General features: G+C 43.4%; 1 protein-coding gene across 3 annotated transcripts in view; it reads left to right on the forward strand.

The window, feature by feature from the left end:
- Positions 1–18,207, forward strand: part of LOC149570742 (yacP-like NYN domain protein) — a 423,912-nt gene that overhangs the window by 99,688 nt on the left and 306,017 nt on the right. For all 3 annotated transcript variants that reach the window (XM_089823260.1, XM_089823261.1, XM_089823258.1), the window contains exon 5: positions 11,952–12,021. In XM_089823260.1, coding sequence (XP_089679386.1) covers positions 11,952–12,021 — 70 coding nt within the window. The remainder of the gene's footprint in view (positions 1–11,951; positions 12,022–18,207) is intronic.

The following is an 18,207-nucleotide window of genomic DNA, read 5'->3' on the forward strand; positions in this document are numbered from 1 at the left end:
TCGACGACCGCTGGATGCCATCCGGAGGTGAGTGCCAGCAACATTGGGTCTGTTGCCGTCGCTTCCCTACTGTCCCTTCCTGTGTCCTCCGTTGCTTTCGAAAACGGTGTATGATTCAGAATGGCCGTCTGTAACTGGGGCATTGTGAGGAGGTCACTTATCTTGACCGGTATCTCCGTTTGTAGGATCTGTCGTACAATGTTTTGTTCTGCAAAGTTCCTTGCCAAGGTGCCGGTAATATCCTTCAACTGAGATGTCCCCGCCGACGATGCCTTTGCAATTTCCGCCTGCGCTTCCCCCACTTTTCTCTTTTCCTCTGTTTGCCTCCGTGTAATTGCCAGAACCTCCTCTATATCCGTGCCAACAGTGATCAAGTTTACTCCAGCCTTTGGACACTTGGAATCTTCGTGATTGCCGGGTCCGCACCATCTGCATAATAATTTCGGTGTGTTTGCCGCTGTACAATCCCGTGCAAAATGACCTCACAAATTACATGCTCGGCATTGAACGATCGGTCGTTCGTTTGCATCATACTGGGTTCGACTTCGGCTTCCATTATTGTTATTGGTTGCATTGTTGTTATTTTGCCCTCTACTATTATTCCTGTATCCTCCAGATGTAGCACCGGCGGTATTCGTGTTTCCGCTACTACTCGACGGGGAAGCTTCCTGTGTGAGAAACACCTGCGGAGGTCCTCTTGTCTTCATGTTAAAGGGGCACTCCTTTGTCGAATGGCCCATGATCTGACAAATGTCACAGAATTGGTTCTTTGGACATGATCCTTTAGTATGCCCGTCTGTCTTACACTCTGTGCACCACAGCTCACTGCCTTTTGGCTCCTTCTGCATGTTTTTAAATTCCTTCATCATGCGAACCATATCCTTCTGTAGGGCACGAACCTTCTTGCTGCTGCCTTCGTCGTCGCTACTATCATCTCCGGCAGGCTCGTCGTCATCAGAATCAGAGGAGCTAGTTTTCTTCTTCTTTGTCTTCTGCTCACCTTCAAGGTCCAGTGCTCTGTTATACGCGTCCACATATGATGACGGTGGCAGAATTTTCATTTTCCTCCGCAACTTTGAGTGTAGGCCGTCCACAAACCACCTTTTCTGCAATCCGTCCGCTGGCTTGCTTTCCATTTTGTTTATTAAGTCTTTCAATCTCCCGGCGTAGACACGGACAGTTTCGTGCTTCCCTTGCTTGGTATTGAAAATTTTCGCTACGATTTCATTATCATCCCGTAAGAGTTTAAATTCCGCCAAAAACTCCTTTTTAATGTTATCCCATGTATCCAGCTTCTGAGGATCCATATCCGAAAACCAATCAATCGCTACACCCCGTAGGGTTGTCGGAAATTGCCTGGCCCATTCGTCGGCATTTGTGATTCCATTTGCCTGCCAGATCGTCTCACATGTCTTACAATGTCGGAGGGGGTCGACTGTACCATCGCCTTCAAATGTCGGTAATTTTTCTTTGGGTCTTGCCATAACTTTGGAGGTCTACACTCCTACAGTGGTCGGCACTCCCACACCGGCAGGCTGAACTCCTGCACCGGTGGTCTGCACTCCCACATCGGCAGTCGGCACTCCCACACCGGCAGTCTGCACTCCCACACCGGAGGTGTCGACAGCTGCAACCCTTGGTGAAGACGGAGGATCTTCCGAAATTGTTTCCCGCGGAAGCCTATCCTGGACGAAGAGGTCACTCCATGCTCGTGCTCCGTCGGCATCGCGAGCCGTGCGAGTTGATGCTCTTCCGTTTGAATTTTCTTCCCTCGGCGAACACAAATTCAAGAACTCCTCCCGTGCTTCTTCCACCAATTCTACCCGCTGCCGAGTCTCCTTCAACAATTCCTCCGCACTTCGGTTTCCGTCAGCAATCTTCTGGAATCTCCGTCGGCGTTCGGCTTGCTGTGCCAGAATCAAATTCTCTTGCGCAATACGGATTCCATCTTTTCCCTTCGCCTTATTCCGGTCCTTGTTAAGCTGATTTGGCATTAATCTTCATTCCTCCCACCTTCCAGATTCATAAGGCAACGGCAGCAAATGTTTACCGTACAGGTAAAGAAGTCAACACATACAGACAATAATAGCAGAATAGCAGAATAATATTCGCAATAGTAGATTAATGATTTACAATAATCCCAGACGGGATATAAATACTACTGCCGAACTTTCCCGAAGGAGTCCGTCGGCCACAATTAATCTATCCGTTACAAACTATTTACCGCCAGACCGTCGGCTACAGAATACAGAAACACCGCCGGACCGTCGGCTACAGAAACATCGCCGGACCGTCGGCTACAGAAACACCGCCGGACCGTCGGCTACAAAATACCGCTGGAACCATCCAGTCGGCTAACAAAATCAAGCCATTAGGAGTCTTGACAGCACAACCAGTGATGATTGGAACACAACCGTTCATGTTGGACTTCGTCGTGATCCCATTGAAGTGGAGAGGATACGATGCCATTCTAGGCTGGGGGTGGTTGATACAAGCCAAGGCGAAACACAATTGGAAGAAAAATACTTTATTACTTGAAAGCAAAGGGCGGAAATACATCATTGACCTGCACACACAAATGGTAGGTGAGGAGGCAGCATTGTTAGACTCAGAAGGTGAAAGTGAGAATGATGACGAGGGGAAGAAGAGAATGGAACTTGATAAAGAGGGAGTATTGAGATAGGAAGGAGGATCGAGTGAGGACGATCTAGACTCGTTGAATGACCTTTTTCACTGGCAGATGGAGGATTACGAGTTTTTCCCAAGCTGTAATATGTTAAGGGTCGACGAAGGTAAGAAAGAAGAAGGAAATGAATGTGCGAAGGAACACAGAGAAGTTGAAGAAGGAAAGGCGGTTACGGCTGAAGATGAAGGGAAGAACATACAGTACGAACCCATAAAAAGGAAAGATTTCACTATACGATCGTGCAGAAAGGAAATGTTACGTCGAACCACAGATATAGTAGAAAGGTGCCGGCATCAAGGAAGACACATCATACGGTCTGCACAGGAAACAAAGATGAAGGGTTCAAAAATAGTTGCAGCAGTACGGAGTGGAGGTGTTATTGATGGCCAGAAGGGGTGGCTGACGAAGTTCATGGCACCGAGCTTCGGGAACAAATTGGGTAATATGGAAAATCGGATGGAGAGATCGTGTACCTTAAATAAACTTGATGAGCGACGATTGCAGGCACAAGGGGCTACGAAGGTGACATAGAACAGGCGCAAAGCATGGCATGATAGACACTTGAAATTGAACAAGTTCCAATCGGGACAATTGGTGTTGAAGTATGACGGACGAAACAAGATCAAACTAGGCAAGTTTCAAGTGAAATTGGTCGGGCCGTACCAAATTCGGGAAGTGGGTGATAACGGAGCAATAAAATTACGGATGCTCAACGAAAAGGAAGTGACCGACACAGTCAATAGGTTGAAGTTGAATGTCTACCATGAAAGAAGTAACACACCTCTGTGGACAAACAACTGAGAAAAGAACGACTGTAAGTAAGGGGAAGCATCAGCGGTTGCCAGAAAGAGTGTGGGATCGGAAGAAAATCACATAAATAGTGTATTTCATGCAGTTTTGTGTGGGTTTTGAAGTGCTAATTTGGTCTTGGCGGCGAGGGATGTTGCCCCTCAACCCCGCTGGGGGCGTTGCCCCCTAGACCCCCAGTCATTGCGGATTATTAGTTGTGGGAAGTATGACTAGTTGATGAGATCGAAAGCTGCTGCAGGCATAGTGTGCCAGAGGTGGAGAGATCACAGAGCAAAGCAAGTCCATAGCAGAGTTGGTGCTGACAGAGCGAAGAAGGGTAGCGGTTGGGCAGAAAGCTCAGAAAATGGTGGAGAAGGCTCGAGAGGAGATGGCCGACCAACTTACCACCCAGCAGATTGCGTGGGAAGCAGAGCGGGCAGCCCTGTTAGCACAGCTGGAGGAGAGTGCACGAGGGAAGCATTAGGCGAAATAGCAATTAGCCATAGTGGAGCAGCAACTAACATTAGCAGAGTAGCGTTTGGTAGCAGCACTTCAGGAGAAGGATTCAGCGAAGTAGGCTCATGATCAGAAGGAAGTTGAGTGCGAGGAGGTTGCATTGATGTTGAAGGAAATGGTGGAGGAGAACTCTCAGATTAGAGCTGATTTACAGGTTTTGACAGATCAGGTGTATCAGCTTTGATGCAGCCGTCTTCACAGTCGGAGACACATTCTTCGGGTTCATGATGTATAAGTTAATGTTGGTTTTGTTGTTTAATGAATAATATAGTAGTTGGGTTTTTGTTGTGTCGTCGTCAGGAGATGACTTTTCTTTTTGAGGAGGATGATGTCGACATTAAATAGTGTATCAGGATGTATCCCGTTAGTGTATCAGGATGTATCCTGTTAGTGTATCAGGATGCATCTAGTTTATATCGGGATGTATTCCATTGGTGTATCGGGATGTATGCCGTTAGGCCGACAGGGTGTGTATCGAGATGTGTGTATCGGGAAGATTCTACTATTGTAGCCGACATGTATGTGGCCGATGGATACCTTCGGGAAGGTTCCTCGGATAGTATTTATATCCCCCTTTCGAATCGTTGTATTCATCTCATAGCATCATAAGCATAATGTAATATCTTGGCGTATGCGAATATAATAAAAGGAGTTCTGCTATTCTTATCTGTGATTCTGATCCATTGCCTATATGCATTGATTTATTTACCCAATATGGTAAACATAGTCCAAATTCTAAAGAATATATATCAGATATCTACGTAATTAAAGTGTCAATTTCAAAACATGTAAATGTATACTTGTGATTTGAATCTGTCTTACTGTCTCGAGACTTTTATCTCATACGACTCTTCCATTATCCAAATTTCACAGTATAAAAGAATTCAATCCTGTCCTCTTTTTAAATTGATAAAATCACTGCTTGTGGTCTTGTCTTCATTCACTTCTTCCACACATAAACACCTGTATCACCACCTGTGACTTACTCAAAGTGAATAGCTTTTATAAACACCTTCATTCAAGTTGACAAAGTGTTTACCGCATAGATCAATGGATTAATACACACAGACAATGAACAAGAACAGCAACAACAGTACTTCTTTTATTATTCGCATATGCCAAGAGATTACATATAGAGCATAAGATGATTTACAATGATCCCAGACGGAGTATAAATACTTCTCGCCAAACCTTCCCGAAGGGGTCCGTCGGCTACATAACAATACTAATAATCTACCCGTTGGCTACGAAATCTTTACCGACAACATGAACCCGTCAGCTGCAAAATCTTTACCGACAACAACACCCTATCGGCTACAGTATTTATAGACATCATCCCCTCAAAAGAAAAAGTCGTCTCCGGACGACAATTACAAAATATTCGAGACAAATTAACAAACAAAATACATTAACTGACTAACTACAACAAGATAGATCTGTTTCTGTCACATCACTTTCATATTCGTCCCGTGCCTGCACCAAACTGGTCTATAAACCACGCTGCATCTGTAGCCTCTGCTAACACAATATTGTCTTCTTAATCAAGCTGACCTTGATAGCCACCCATGCTGCTTTCTCTGCTTCCAACTCTTGGGTACCTTGAGCCAAGTGTCGTTGTAGTGTCTTCAATTAGATGATTAGATCCTCCCGAGCTCTCTATGCATCCACCAAGACAACTTCACGTCCAACACCTACTCCAAGTGCCTCAAAGCGTAACATCCCTCTCAAATGGTTTGCTCCCGTGCTCTCTCCACCTCTGGCACACTATGCCTAAACTAGCTCTAGGTCGCATCAACTGTTCACACTTCCCACAACTGATAACTGCACTGACTGGGGGTCTGGGGGCATCGCGATAATTTGTCTTTCTCCTTTTCTCTATTGTCTTCCGTGGCAAAGGTTTTGACAATTACCACTTTGCTAATTCCCACTTAGTTGTTCGGAACTTCCCCAGAAATATCCCTTTCTTACTGGGAAACTTCTCCCACGGCATGGGAAACTTCTCCTACGGCTTCTACTTCTCCCACGGCATGGGAAACTTCTCCCACGGCTTCTTTTTCTCCCACAGCATGGGAAACTTCTCCCACGGCTTCTTTTTCCACTCCACGGAGATTGAAAACAAGCCAAGCCGTGGACCTAGAAAGTACATTCCACGAAATTGTTCGCGGGACACACTGCTCGTGGGACAGGTGTCCACGGAACTGTCCACGGAACACCTTGTCCGCGGGCACGATTTTTTTTTCCAATTTTTTTTGTTTTCAAATTTCTCTTTTTTAAAAAATTTTAAAATTTTAATTTTTATAACAAAAATACAACAAACTCAATTTTCCCTCCAGACTTTGCCATTCTGTGACGACGAGGGAGTTGTTCGGATTTCGTCCTTCTGTGATGATGAGGGAGTCTTCTTGGCATGATACATCTTTAGCTTCAACTCATTCATTGCTTGGGGTACTTCTTGTCCATCTAAAGTCCACAATTTTATTGCTCTATTGTCACCTACCTCTCGGATTTGGTATGGCCTGACCCACCTGACCTTAAACTTTCTTGGTTTATTTCGTCCATCATACTTCAACACCAACTGCCCCGGCTGAAACTTGTTCAGTTCTAGGTGTTTATCACGCCACGTTTTGTGTCTGTTTTGTGTCACCTTCGTGGCCTATTGTGCCTACGGTTGTCACTCATCCAGATTATTTCCTTGCTGTCAGCACCCTTCAACTAATTTTATGTTGCAGTGTTTTCTTTTCTTTTTGTGTGGTTCGTTCATCGTGTACCGGACGGTGGGATCTTTCTTTTTTCAGGGTTCGTACTGTATGTTCTTCTCCTCAGCTTCAGCCGTAACCGCCTTTCCTTCTTTTGCTTCTCTGTATCCCTTCGGACATTCATTTTCGTCTTTTTTCTCACTTTCGTCAACCCTTAACATATTACAACTCGAAAAGAGTTCGTAGTCTTCTATCTGCCAGTGGAAAAGGCCATTCTTCGAGTCTAGGTCGTTGTCATTCGATCCTCCTAATCTCAATACTCCTTCGTCCGGTTCCATTCTCTTCTTTCCTTCATCGTCACTTTCGCCTTCACCTTCTGAGTCTAACGACGCTGCCTCCTCACCTACCATTTGTGTGTGTAAATCAATGATGAATTTCCGCCCTTTGCTTTCAAGTGATAGAGTGTTTTTCTTCTAGTCATGTTTAACTCTGGCTTGTATGAGCCATCCCTAGCCTAGAATGGCATCGTATCCTTTCCTCTTCAGCAGGATCACGACGAAGTCAACCAGGAATGGCTGTGTTCCAATTATTACTGGTTGTGCCATTAGGACGCCGAGAGGTTTAATGCCGTGTTGGTCCACTGTCAGCAACTGGAATGTAGGTGGCCACAACATTGGCTGTTCCAACCTCTTCTAGGTATCCTCGGGTAAGACATTCACACCGGATCCTCCGTTGATAGTTGTGTCCGTCAACACATTTCCCAGAATCCCCATCTCGACCACTGTTGGATGTTGTCCGAATGTGAGTGCTAGCAGCATTGGGTCTTCTCCACCTGTGGCAATTTCCTTCCCTCATCCTGGTTCTCTTGGTAACTTAGTAATTGGCGCGATATTTGTGAGTGTCGATTGGAGTTGAGGCATTGTGAGCAATAGATCGCCTATTTTGACGGGTTTTGTTCTGCGTAGTTCCTTGCTGAGGTACTAATGGTGTCCTTCGACTGAGATTTCTCTGCCCGTGTCATTTTCTTAATTTCCTTTCGTACTTCCTCTAGCCTCTTCTTTTCGTCCGCTGGGTCAGGTATTGTTTTGCTTGTTTCTATGTGATTGACAACACCTCCTCTTCGTCCGTCTCGAGGGTGATTAGATTCACTCTAGATTTCGGGCACTTGGCATCTTCATGATTGTCGGGTCCGCACCATCTGCATAATAATTTTGGTGTGTTTGCTGTTGTACAATCCCGGACAAAGTGGCCCCACAAATTACATGCTTGACCTTGAACGATCGGCCGTTCGTTAGCATCGTATTGAATTTGACTTTGGCTGCCATTGTTATTGTTATTGTTCGCATTATTGCTCTGCCCACGTCTATTATTTCTGTACCCTTCGGATGTGGCATCTTCCGTGCTTGTGTTCCGCCTCCCTCCGGACGCGGAAGCCTCCTTTGCCAGGAACACTTGTTGAGGTCCTTTGGTTTTCATGTTGAAGGGGCATTCTTTTGTGGAATGTCCCATGATCTGGTAGATGTCGCAGAACTGGTTCTTTGGACAAGACCCTTTGGTGTGACCTTCTGTCTTACACTCTGTGCACCATAGGTCACTTCCCTTTGTTTCTTTCTGCATGTTCTTAAATTCCTTCATCATACAAATCATGTCCTTCTGGAGGGCTCTGACCTTCTTGCTGCTGCTTTCATCATCATTGCTATCTTCTCCTGAGGACGCATCATCTGAGTCAAATGAACTACTCTTCTTTTTCTTTTTTGTTTTTTGCTCACTTTCCAAGTTCATTGCTTGATTGTATGCTTCAGTGTATGACTATGGTGGCACAATCTTCATCTTCTTCCACAACTTCGGGTGTAGGCTTTCAATGAACCATCTTTTCTATAGCCCATTAGCTGGCTTATTTTCCATTTTATTGATCAAGTCTTTTAATTTCCTGGCATAGACTCAAACTGTTTCATTTTTCCCTTATTTTGTGTTGTATATCTCGGCTACAATCTCATTGTTGTCGCAGAGCAGTTGAAATTTGGCAGTAAACTCCTTAAGGTTGTCCCAAGTGGTTAAGTTTTGGGGATTTGCATCCGTGAACCAGTCAATTGCAACACCCCGTAGGTTGGCCAGAAACTGTCGAACCCATTTGTTTGTATCGGTTATGCCATTTGCCCTCCAAATCGTTTTGCATGTTTTACAGTGTTGGATTAGATCGGCCATACCATCGCCATAAAATTTCGACAGCTTTTTCTTTGGTCCCGCCATTAGTACTGGATTTTGTGCACGGGCGTTGTTTGGTCTTGCAACACTAGCGCTGTTCACTCCCACTCCAGCGCTTTGCACTCCCACATCAGCTGTCTGCACTCCCATACTGACGCTCTCTCCAACAATTGTCTTATCTCCAACATCTGTGTTCTTTGGTGAAGAAGGGTCTTCCCATTCCGGAAGTGTATCGTAGACGAAGAGTTCACTCCATGCTCGTGCTCCGTCGGCACTCCGAGTCGTGCAAGTTAATTCCCTTCTGCCTAGATTCTCTTCCCTCGGTGAATACAGGTTCAAAATTTTTTCCCTTGCTTCTTCCACCAATTCCACTTGCTGTCGAGTCTCCTCCAACAATTCCTCAGTGCTTCGGTGTTTGTTGACAATCTTTTGAAACCTCCGTCTGCGTTTGACCTGCTACGCCAAAATTAAATTTCCTTGAGTTGTGCCGATTTCATCTTTGTCCTTCAGCTTATTCTTATTTTTGTTCAACTGATTTGGCATTAGTCGTCATTCCAGCCTTTGTTCCAGGTCCATTAGGCAACGGTGCCAAATGTTTACCGCATAGATCAATGGATTAATGCACACAGACGATGAACAAGAACAACAATAGTATTACTCCTTTTATTATTCGCATATGCCAAGATATTACATACAGAGCATAAGATGATTTACAATGATCCCAGACGGGGTATAAATACTTCCCGCTGAACCTTCCTGAAGGGGTCCGTCGGCTACATAACAATACTAATCTACCCGTCGGCTACAAAATCTTTACCAACAACATGAACTCGTCAGCTACAAAATCTTTACCGGCGATAACACCCTGTCGGCTACACAATATTTACAGATGACGCAAAGAACGTTCAATTGAAAGTTCCATAAGAAGTTATAACCATCTTCGAACTGCTGTCTCATATAATTTAATTAAAGTTTATTCAACAAACAAAATCTGTCCAAAGGTGACAGTTGGCTTTTAAGTTTTTAACTGAATGAATATAGTCAACCTTTTAACACAGGTATTTCAAACTTCTCAAAGCAACCTTTCTTCTAGTGATAGATGGCAAGAATAAACCGTAAGCTACCATTCTTCAACCAGTTGCAATAACAAGTTCTGATAAACATCTTTTTGAGGTACGAGGAAATATGACCATGTTTGAAGACTCTTACCAGAGATTCTATCATCACAAAGACAACCGATGTTGTCATGGAAAACAACAATTACATCCACGTATATCTAGAGTTCTCATGTGTTGATGTGTGAATGTGCTTACTTCTTGTTTAGCCACACTAATGATAAAGTAAGATCTGGTGTTAGTTCTAATGATTTAAATTTGTGATTGGTTGTGATGCTTGGAGAGGTTATTAATGATAATCAATTGACATATACTGGTTCACCCTGCCACAATACTATCAACTTCAGATCAGCTACCACACTAATATCAACTCCAAAATATCAATAATTAAGAACACAAGTGTTACATGGAAACCCTTTAAGGACAAAACCTTATCAAAGGATTTGCTTTATATAATTCTTTTACAAGTTTGTAGGCACCAATCTCAGCTTATGTGTAGGCACCATCCCAACAGAGGTAACAATTCCCACATTTGAGCACTGAGCAAGAGACACCTATCTCTTCTAAATTGGAAGACGCCAATCTCTCAAATGACTGCTCCAGACTACACTTCTGTCTGCTCCAAAAATGATGTAGTGTTTTCTTTAAAAGTGCTCCAAATTGGGTATAAAATCTGCTAAATATGCAATAATTTCATTTTACTATCCCAAGAGATGGGCAATATCTTATGAGGGGTCTGCCCCTTATTAAAAAATATTATCTTCTATCTTAAAAATCAATCCAAAAGTGGGGTTACTTCATAAGGAGATCGGCCCATAAATATTAAACTTCATCTTTATCTTTTAACTTTAAGGTATGAAGACTGAGGAAGGTCCGCGAGCATAAAAGAATGTACATGAATAATTAAAAACAATTTAAACTCTAGTTCAGGCACAAATTTAACTCCGTCATTTGTGCTAATATTTTGCTGATGAGGTCAGCCATGATTGGAAGACAACTAGTGGCCTTTGGCCCATTATATGCTTCAGCAATAGGATATCAGATTCTGATAAGGCTTCTCTTTTGACATCGATGATAATAATCCAACATAGTGGTCTCCCAAAAGACAAGTACGTGATATGATTGCACTATATAAGTTGTGTGCATCTGTATAAGCACTAACCCCATATAGCTGAAATCAGTTTCATGTTATAATAATTTTCATTTAGATATTAGTGCATTACAAAAAATAGCTGATTTTCAAGAGTTTTATATGTCCAATATAGGGTAGAAAGCTGAAAGTACATTCAAATAGCAACATAAGAACAAATAACCATCACCATGATGTAGTGTTTGGAAAATTATCCACTTCTAAAAGAACAAATCTCATATTCGAGTTTGTTTGTGAAACTTATGATACATGGAAGTACAAAAAGTGACTCTGGCAATTTTTGTGAAGAAACCAATTTTCTGAAGGATTGGAGAATCATGAGTAGGATCTGTTTGTGTCATTACAAAGAGCATGGGAAAATATCTCATTTCAAATTTTCATCCATATAAAATTTTGCATCGTAAAACGAACTAAAAAATCTAGTACCTTCATGGGAAAAGCGGGAAGGTTCTCTTTTAAAGGTTTCAGCATGACAAATTATCAACACTCTATTGAAATACTGTTTTGCAAGTCACCAAAGCTTTTTTAAGATACATGTGCATTGGTATCAAAGTTGTTCTGTATTGGTAAAAAGAACAACCATGGGACATTGTTTCCATTTGCCGACTTCACGATTAAGATGAAAAATCTCAATTTATCATCTATAATTGCATCATACTTTGATAACTAATGACTCTGGAACATTCATGCAAAGCATGAGTTTTTTTTAGAGATCTCAGCTCGCAAAACTATACCCATAAGATTGAATCATGATTTTATGAGTACTGAAGTTTGTCTGTGATACATTTGCACAGGTCTCAAAGTTGTGGTGGTATATGATGCCATGAAGTCGGGTCGCCGTTCTCATAAAGAAACATATCAAAAGTAAGTTTACTATTCAAGGCCAATGACCCATTTATATATTTAAAATAAGTTTCAGTTTTGAAGTTTTTTGTAGCTTTAATGATCTTCATCTTTGATGACCAAAAATACAATAAGGAAGTCACATTGTGTTACAAATTACAAATGTAAATAAAGCATCTCTATATGAAATAGTTTTTGTGTTATTAAATGGCCATACAGCTACATTGCTAGGGAGGATAAGCCCTTGTATTTGCTTCATTGTCAGTAGTCATTCACAATTTGAGTTCCAACATGAAAATGTTGTTCAAGATTTAAGTATAATATGTTGTCTGTGTTGCAAAGAATGTCTTGCCAATTTCTTTGTGGTATAATTTTTTTCCCCCATTATTTATATTTACGGCATATTTATTCCATGTCTTCAAAATCCAAAAGTCTCCATTCAAAAAGGAGTAGATACTGCTTTAGAATACTTCATGTGAAATCTTTCCTTAATGTTATAAATATGTTTTATTAATCTTTGCTTTCAACTACTGTAATTGCATTCCAAGAAAGTAATGAAAAAATTCTATGTTATTGAGTCATCAACACAGAAGACCATAGTCAAATGTGCTCATAATGCTCATCAATACATTGAATCTGTGGATTTGGATCAGAACTATGAACAACGATATCTTTCTTTTACAGAAACAAGTAATTTTTTTCATATCAAACTCTAATAGGTTTTCTGAGACTGTACAGCTACATCAATCTGCGCACACAATGCTCCAGTCCAAGCCTGGAAAAGCCATTGTGTTGTGGCATATGTTGAGCTAAAAGAAAATGCTGAGAACAGAAATAAAATCTAAATAAAAACCAGATAAGAATGCAAGAGAAGACATAAATTTATAGCGGTTCATCTAGTTTTGTTGGACTACATCCACTCTTCAAGCAGGGGAGAAATCTCTATTGAGATAAAAAATTACAGTATGATAATCAGCGGCATCAACAGGCTTTTCATATTCTTTTCCAGTCGCATTCAATGGAAGACGAAAGGGCAGAGAAGAGGAAGAGTTGGCCATGATTGGACTGCACAATCAGAGCCATTACAAAGTCCTTTTGTTAGAACTGTTACAATCTCCCACTTGAAGTCCAATCAGTGTTGCACAGAGATATCCCCTACTTGGAATGCTTATGGCTATGTCATGACAATGCCGAGAGAAGCTCTTCAGAATTCAAACTTCTCTTGGGGTATAACCTTTGTGAACACATCAGCCAGATTAACCTCTGTATCAATCTCTAATTGTAATCTTACCTCTTTAAGAGCATGTTGTATGAAGTGAAATCTGGTCTCTATATGCTTTGTGCGACTGTGGAAAGCTGAATTGTTGGCCAAATGAATGACACTCTCACTATTGGAAAGTAGAGTGAAGTTTGATTGTTTAAACCCTAACTCTCCAAACAATCGTTGTAACTATATCAACTCTTTAGCCCCCTCAGTAAGAGCAATGTACTCAGCCTCGGTAGAGGAAAGAGCAACAACTTGTTGCTTGTGAGAACTTAAGCTAATCGCTGCCCTGACAAAAGTAAACACATACCTTGTGGTAGACCTCCTTATGTTTAAATCTCCAGCCATATCATTATCAGCATAACCACAAATATAAGGAGTCTTAGTATTAAAACATAAAACATGAGAGGAAGTGCCTCTCAAATAGTGAAGAATCCATTGAATTGCTTTCCAATAAGTTTTTCCTAGATTACTCATAAAACCACTCACAACTCCCACTGCATCAGTAATGTTTGGATGCGTGCTAAACATGGCATCCATTAAACTCCCAACCACTGAAGAATAAGGAATATCATCCATCTCACGTTTTTCATCTGGAGTGAAAGGACACATCTTAGAAGACAATCGAAAGTGATCGGCCCATGGAGCAGCAACCGATTTGGCATTTGACATATTATACTTTTCTAAAACTTATAAAATATATTTTATTTGAGATAATCTGATTTGTTTTTTATGTCTATTGCAGATTATGTCCATCCCAAGAATCCTCTTCGCTGCCCCTAAATCTCGGATTCCCAAGCTGCCCTTTATGCGGCTAGCCTGGTAGCTGACTCCTCTCGAGCGCTCTCTGCTGCTACTTGATCTGCCTGGCTCCTCCGAAGTGTGTAATATGCATCCCTGTGTATCTCCTGAGTCAAAACCTCGACTCGGCTCTCTATACCTGAATCTCTTGTGGTGGCCCAATCCTGGCGCATCTCTGTAGTCTCCACACTCGGCCATCTCCATTCCTCAAAACAAACTGTAAAGGAAGCTGGGCATCCTAATTTTATGAAGGATACCACTCTCTCCAGCTCCTTTACTATTGAGTCCAAAGCCTGTATTTTTGTAGGGGCCACTACTTGGCAAGCCCGAGTAACTAGAGCTGCTATATCATCGAAGAATGCCTCTCATCACTATTTTTGGCGCTATTGGATGTTGCTGCTGCACACCCATAGCCCTCTCTACTGCTTTTGCCATCCGCTCAACAACACTATGCGGTAGTCCATCTTTCTGTACCGGTTGACGCTCCTCCACCTGTGCTAGTAAAGGGTCTTTCTCTTCTTGCGTAGGTGTATGCAGGTATGTCACTTGAGGCGCTGGGGTACGGTGGAACCGCATACTTAGGTACGTGCTCAATTTTTGGGTTCTGCTCTCTCTGTTTGGCTCAGGTGATGCTAACAATGCCGTATCCATTGTAACCACTGCATCTGAACCCACTACGTCCAAATGAACACCCGACGCCCTCAACCCTTCACCTGTTGGTATCTCCATTACTCCTTCCTCCGTGTCCATCTTTGCATCAGGTACAAGTACCTCAGCCTCAGCCTCTGGTAAAACTTGATGAGCAGGCTCAATCGTTACCTCCAGAACGACTATCTCCGTGCCTCAAGAATAGCTCGTGTCTCCGAGGTAGGCTGAATCGCAACTGAAGCTAGAGTCATCACTATTGGCTGCCTGAACTGGGCAAACCCCGGAATGCCATGTATACCTACGAGAGCCAAATGTGTCATCGCTGAAAGTGCAGGCCGTGGGAATCTCAATGGTGTAGTTGTGATTACTTCTACCTCCTCGCCCTCTTCCTTCTCCCTGTTGGTCCCACTTTCCTCAGAAGAAGTCTCCTCGCGACCATTGTTAGTATTTCATTGTGTGGTCTCGGTCGTTTCCGTTCGACCGTGGTCTTGGTGCCAAGTGTATCAAGATGTCTCCACTGCATGATCGAGGGTTCGCTTGGCGTGAGTATTCCCGGTTTGGCCTCCAATGCATCGTTGGGGATCATCCGGGTTGTTGCCTCCAAAAATAACCCGATGGCATAATGCGGCATGTAGAACGTCTTGTGCTATGATGTCATAAATTCATACATCCGTTCCGCCAACAACGCAGCCCATTCGTATACTCTTCCATGCAGTATCCCATTCATCATTACCGCCTGTGGAAATGAAATGTTTGAGATAGGGCTAGACCCCGAGGCGAATCTTCACGACGTCCATAAGATAACGCCATTGACCTTCCTCCATGTTGGATTTCTTCAATCCTCTGCCCTTCAATGTGTCCGTGAGAGCTTCTTGCTCCACCTACGTCAAGTCCCCACATACCAGCTATATCAATTGTGTCTTTACCTCCTGACTCAACTTTTTTGGTTTGCTATCTATTTTTCTTCCTCCTTGCGCATGTCCAAGAATCCCGAATACTCATGTCAAGTCCGCTGGTCTAAATGATATTACCAAATTACAACCATGGTAAGAAAACGTATTGGTCTGAGAGAACCTATCATATGTTTCTATCATAAGGCATAGAAACCCTTCATAGTCTCTAATATAGAACATAGGCATTTGTATCATCCATTCCTTCCTATGTTTTCCAAATGCTGGCATTCACTGGATGGTTATCTAGTGTCTCTTGCCACCAATGCCTGCATTTTGCTCCATTCAATCCTTCAAATGCAACATTTTGCGCTGTGGGATTTTCCGTTGCAGCCGACTGTGTTGGTTGCTTCGCTTTCTTTTTGCTTGGTCCTGTACTTGTTCTTCTTGCTACATGGACTCCGGATGGCAAAATCTTTACATTCCTGTTCATGGCTGCAGTTGTCACTAAATCTTCGTAAAATTTCTTTTTCCAGGCTCTCTTATTGGCTGAATGCATAATTGTCACCTCTTTTGTCCTTTTGCATGAAGAAGACAAAAATGGTTAGGTCAGTTGTTGTACTTCTCTGTACAACTTGTCCCAAGGGCTCTTCTATTTCTGTACGGCTCCTCTTTGCTCATGTGCTGTGTTTACCATATTGGGTAAAGAAATCAAAGCATACAGATAATAGAACAGAATAGCAGAACTCCTTCGATTATATTCGCATACGCCAAGCTATTACATTATGCTTATGATAATGATGATTACAATTTTCCCGAAGGGAGATATAAATACTATTCGAGGAACCTTCCCGAAGGTATCCGTCGGCCACATACAACATGTCGAATACAATAATAGAACCTTTCGAATACATTGCGATACATGTCGGCTTGACAACATACATCTCGATACATTGATGGAAACCTTCGGATACTCAATCTGGAACCTCCTGATACATCGTCAGAACCCTCCCGATACCTCGTCAGGAACATCCCGATACCCTGTCAAGAACATCCCAATACACTGTTTCCTGATGACATCATCCCCCCCAAAAAGAAAAGTCGTCTCTGGATGACTAGACAACAAAAAACCCACAATTAACCACACTATTCATAAAACAAAAGAGCATGGACTGATACATCATGAGCCCGAAGGTTGAGTCTCCGACTGTGAAAACTTTATCATCCCGGATACACCTGATCTGTCCGGACTTGCAAATCAGCTCTAATCCGAGAGTTCTCCTCCACCATTTCCTTCAACATCAACGCAACCTCCTAGCACTCAGCTTCCTTCTGATCATGAGCCTGTTGCGCCGAGTCCTCCTGAAGTGCTGCTACCAACCGCTGCTCAGCTGCTGTTAGTTGTTGCTCCACCGCGGCTAACTGCTATTCTGCCTGTTGCTTCCCTCAAGCATTCTCCTCGAGCTGTGCTAACAGGGCTGTTCGCTTTGCTTCCCATTGAAGCTGCTAGGTGGTAAGTCGGTCGGCCATCTCCTCCCGAGCCTTCTATGTCGTCTCCCGAGCTTTCTGCCTAGCCTTTGCCCTTCTTCGCTCTATCAGCACCAACTCCGCTATGGACTTGCTCTGTTCTGCGATGACAACGAGGCGAGAACGAATATCCATGTCCTCCTCTGCCGGCAGAGGGTCTGACACCTGTGTTCCTCCATCCACTTTTTCAGTTGCCGCTGCACTCTGATCCTCCACCTCTGGTGATGCTGGTATCTCGACTATCTCACTGTTCAACCAATTGGTCTCCAAGTGCGTGTGCTTTCTCAAGGGAGATTGAATGGAGGGACTTCTGGTGACTGGGGCAAGTAATTGTTGCCTCAAGTACTCACTCGCCCGACTTGCTATGCTTGTTGGTACTACTAATGGCTCTTGGGGTGACGCTTTAGGAATACTGGAACACGTACCCTGATCCTCATCCAACAGAGTGTCCGCTATGGTGACTACTGCATCTGACCCAATCACTTCCAGCCGAACCTGCTCCTGCCTGCCTCCCTGATTAACTCCTTCCTCTGTTACTGGCTCTGCCACTGGAAGTGGCTGAGGCAAACTCTCTACTACAGGTATGGGAGCTGGTTCCTGAACTGCTGGCTGCGGACCCATAGCCGTGGCTGTTGGTGATGCTGTCCGTTGGCTCACTGAAGGTTGCACGGGCGCTACTGCTGTTCGTGATGTAGGATGTAGAGTGACCAAGGTCATCACCACTGGACGTCGAAACTGACCGAACCCTGGAATGTGAACATCTGCCATGGTGTGTATGTGTGGTGCTGGAATTACCAGAGTTGAAGTAGTAGTCACCGGTGCAGCTGTCAACTGTCGCGGGAAGCGAAGTGGGACTGCTGAAATTAGTCTGCCTTCCTCATCTTCTTCGTCCTCTTGCTCTACCTCCATGCCCTCAGAGTCGTCATCCTCCTCGTAGGATTTGTCCTGATGACCACTATCTGTGTTACTCGATTCCTCCAACTCTTGCCATGCCCTCTTCTGGCCCACGCTCTTTTGACCTGTAGGTAAATCCAAATGCTTCCATTGCATTACCGGAGGCTCGCCAGGTACCGCTGG

Source organism: Cupressus sempervirens, chromosome 3 (genome assembly GCF_028749045.1).
Source record: "Cupressus sempervirens isolate cs-2001-9-10 chromosome 3, ASM2874904v1, whole genome shotgun sequence".
Taxonomy (NCBI): Eukaryota; Viridiplantae; Streptophyta; class Pinopsida; order Cupressales; family Cupressaceae; genus Cupressus; species Cupressus sempervirens.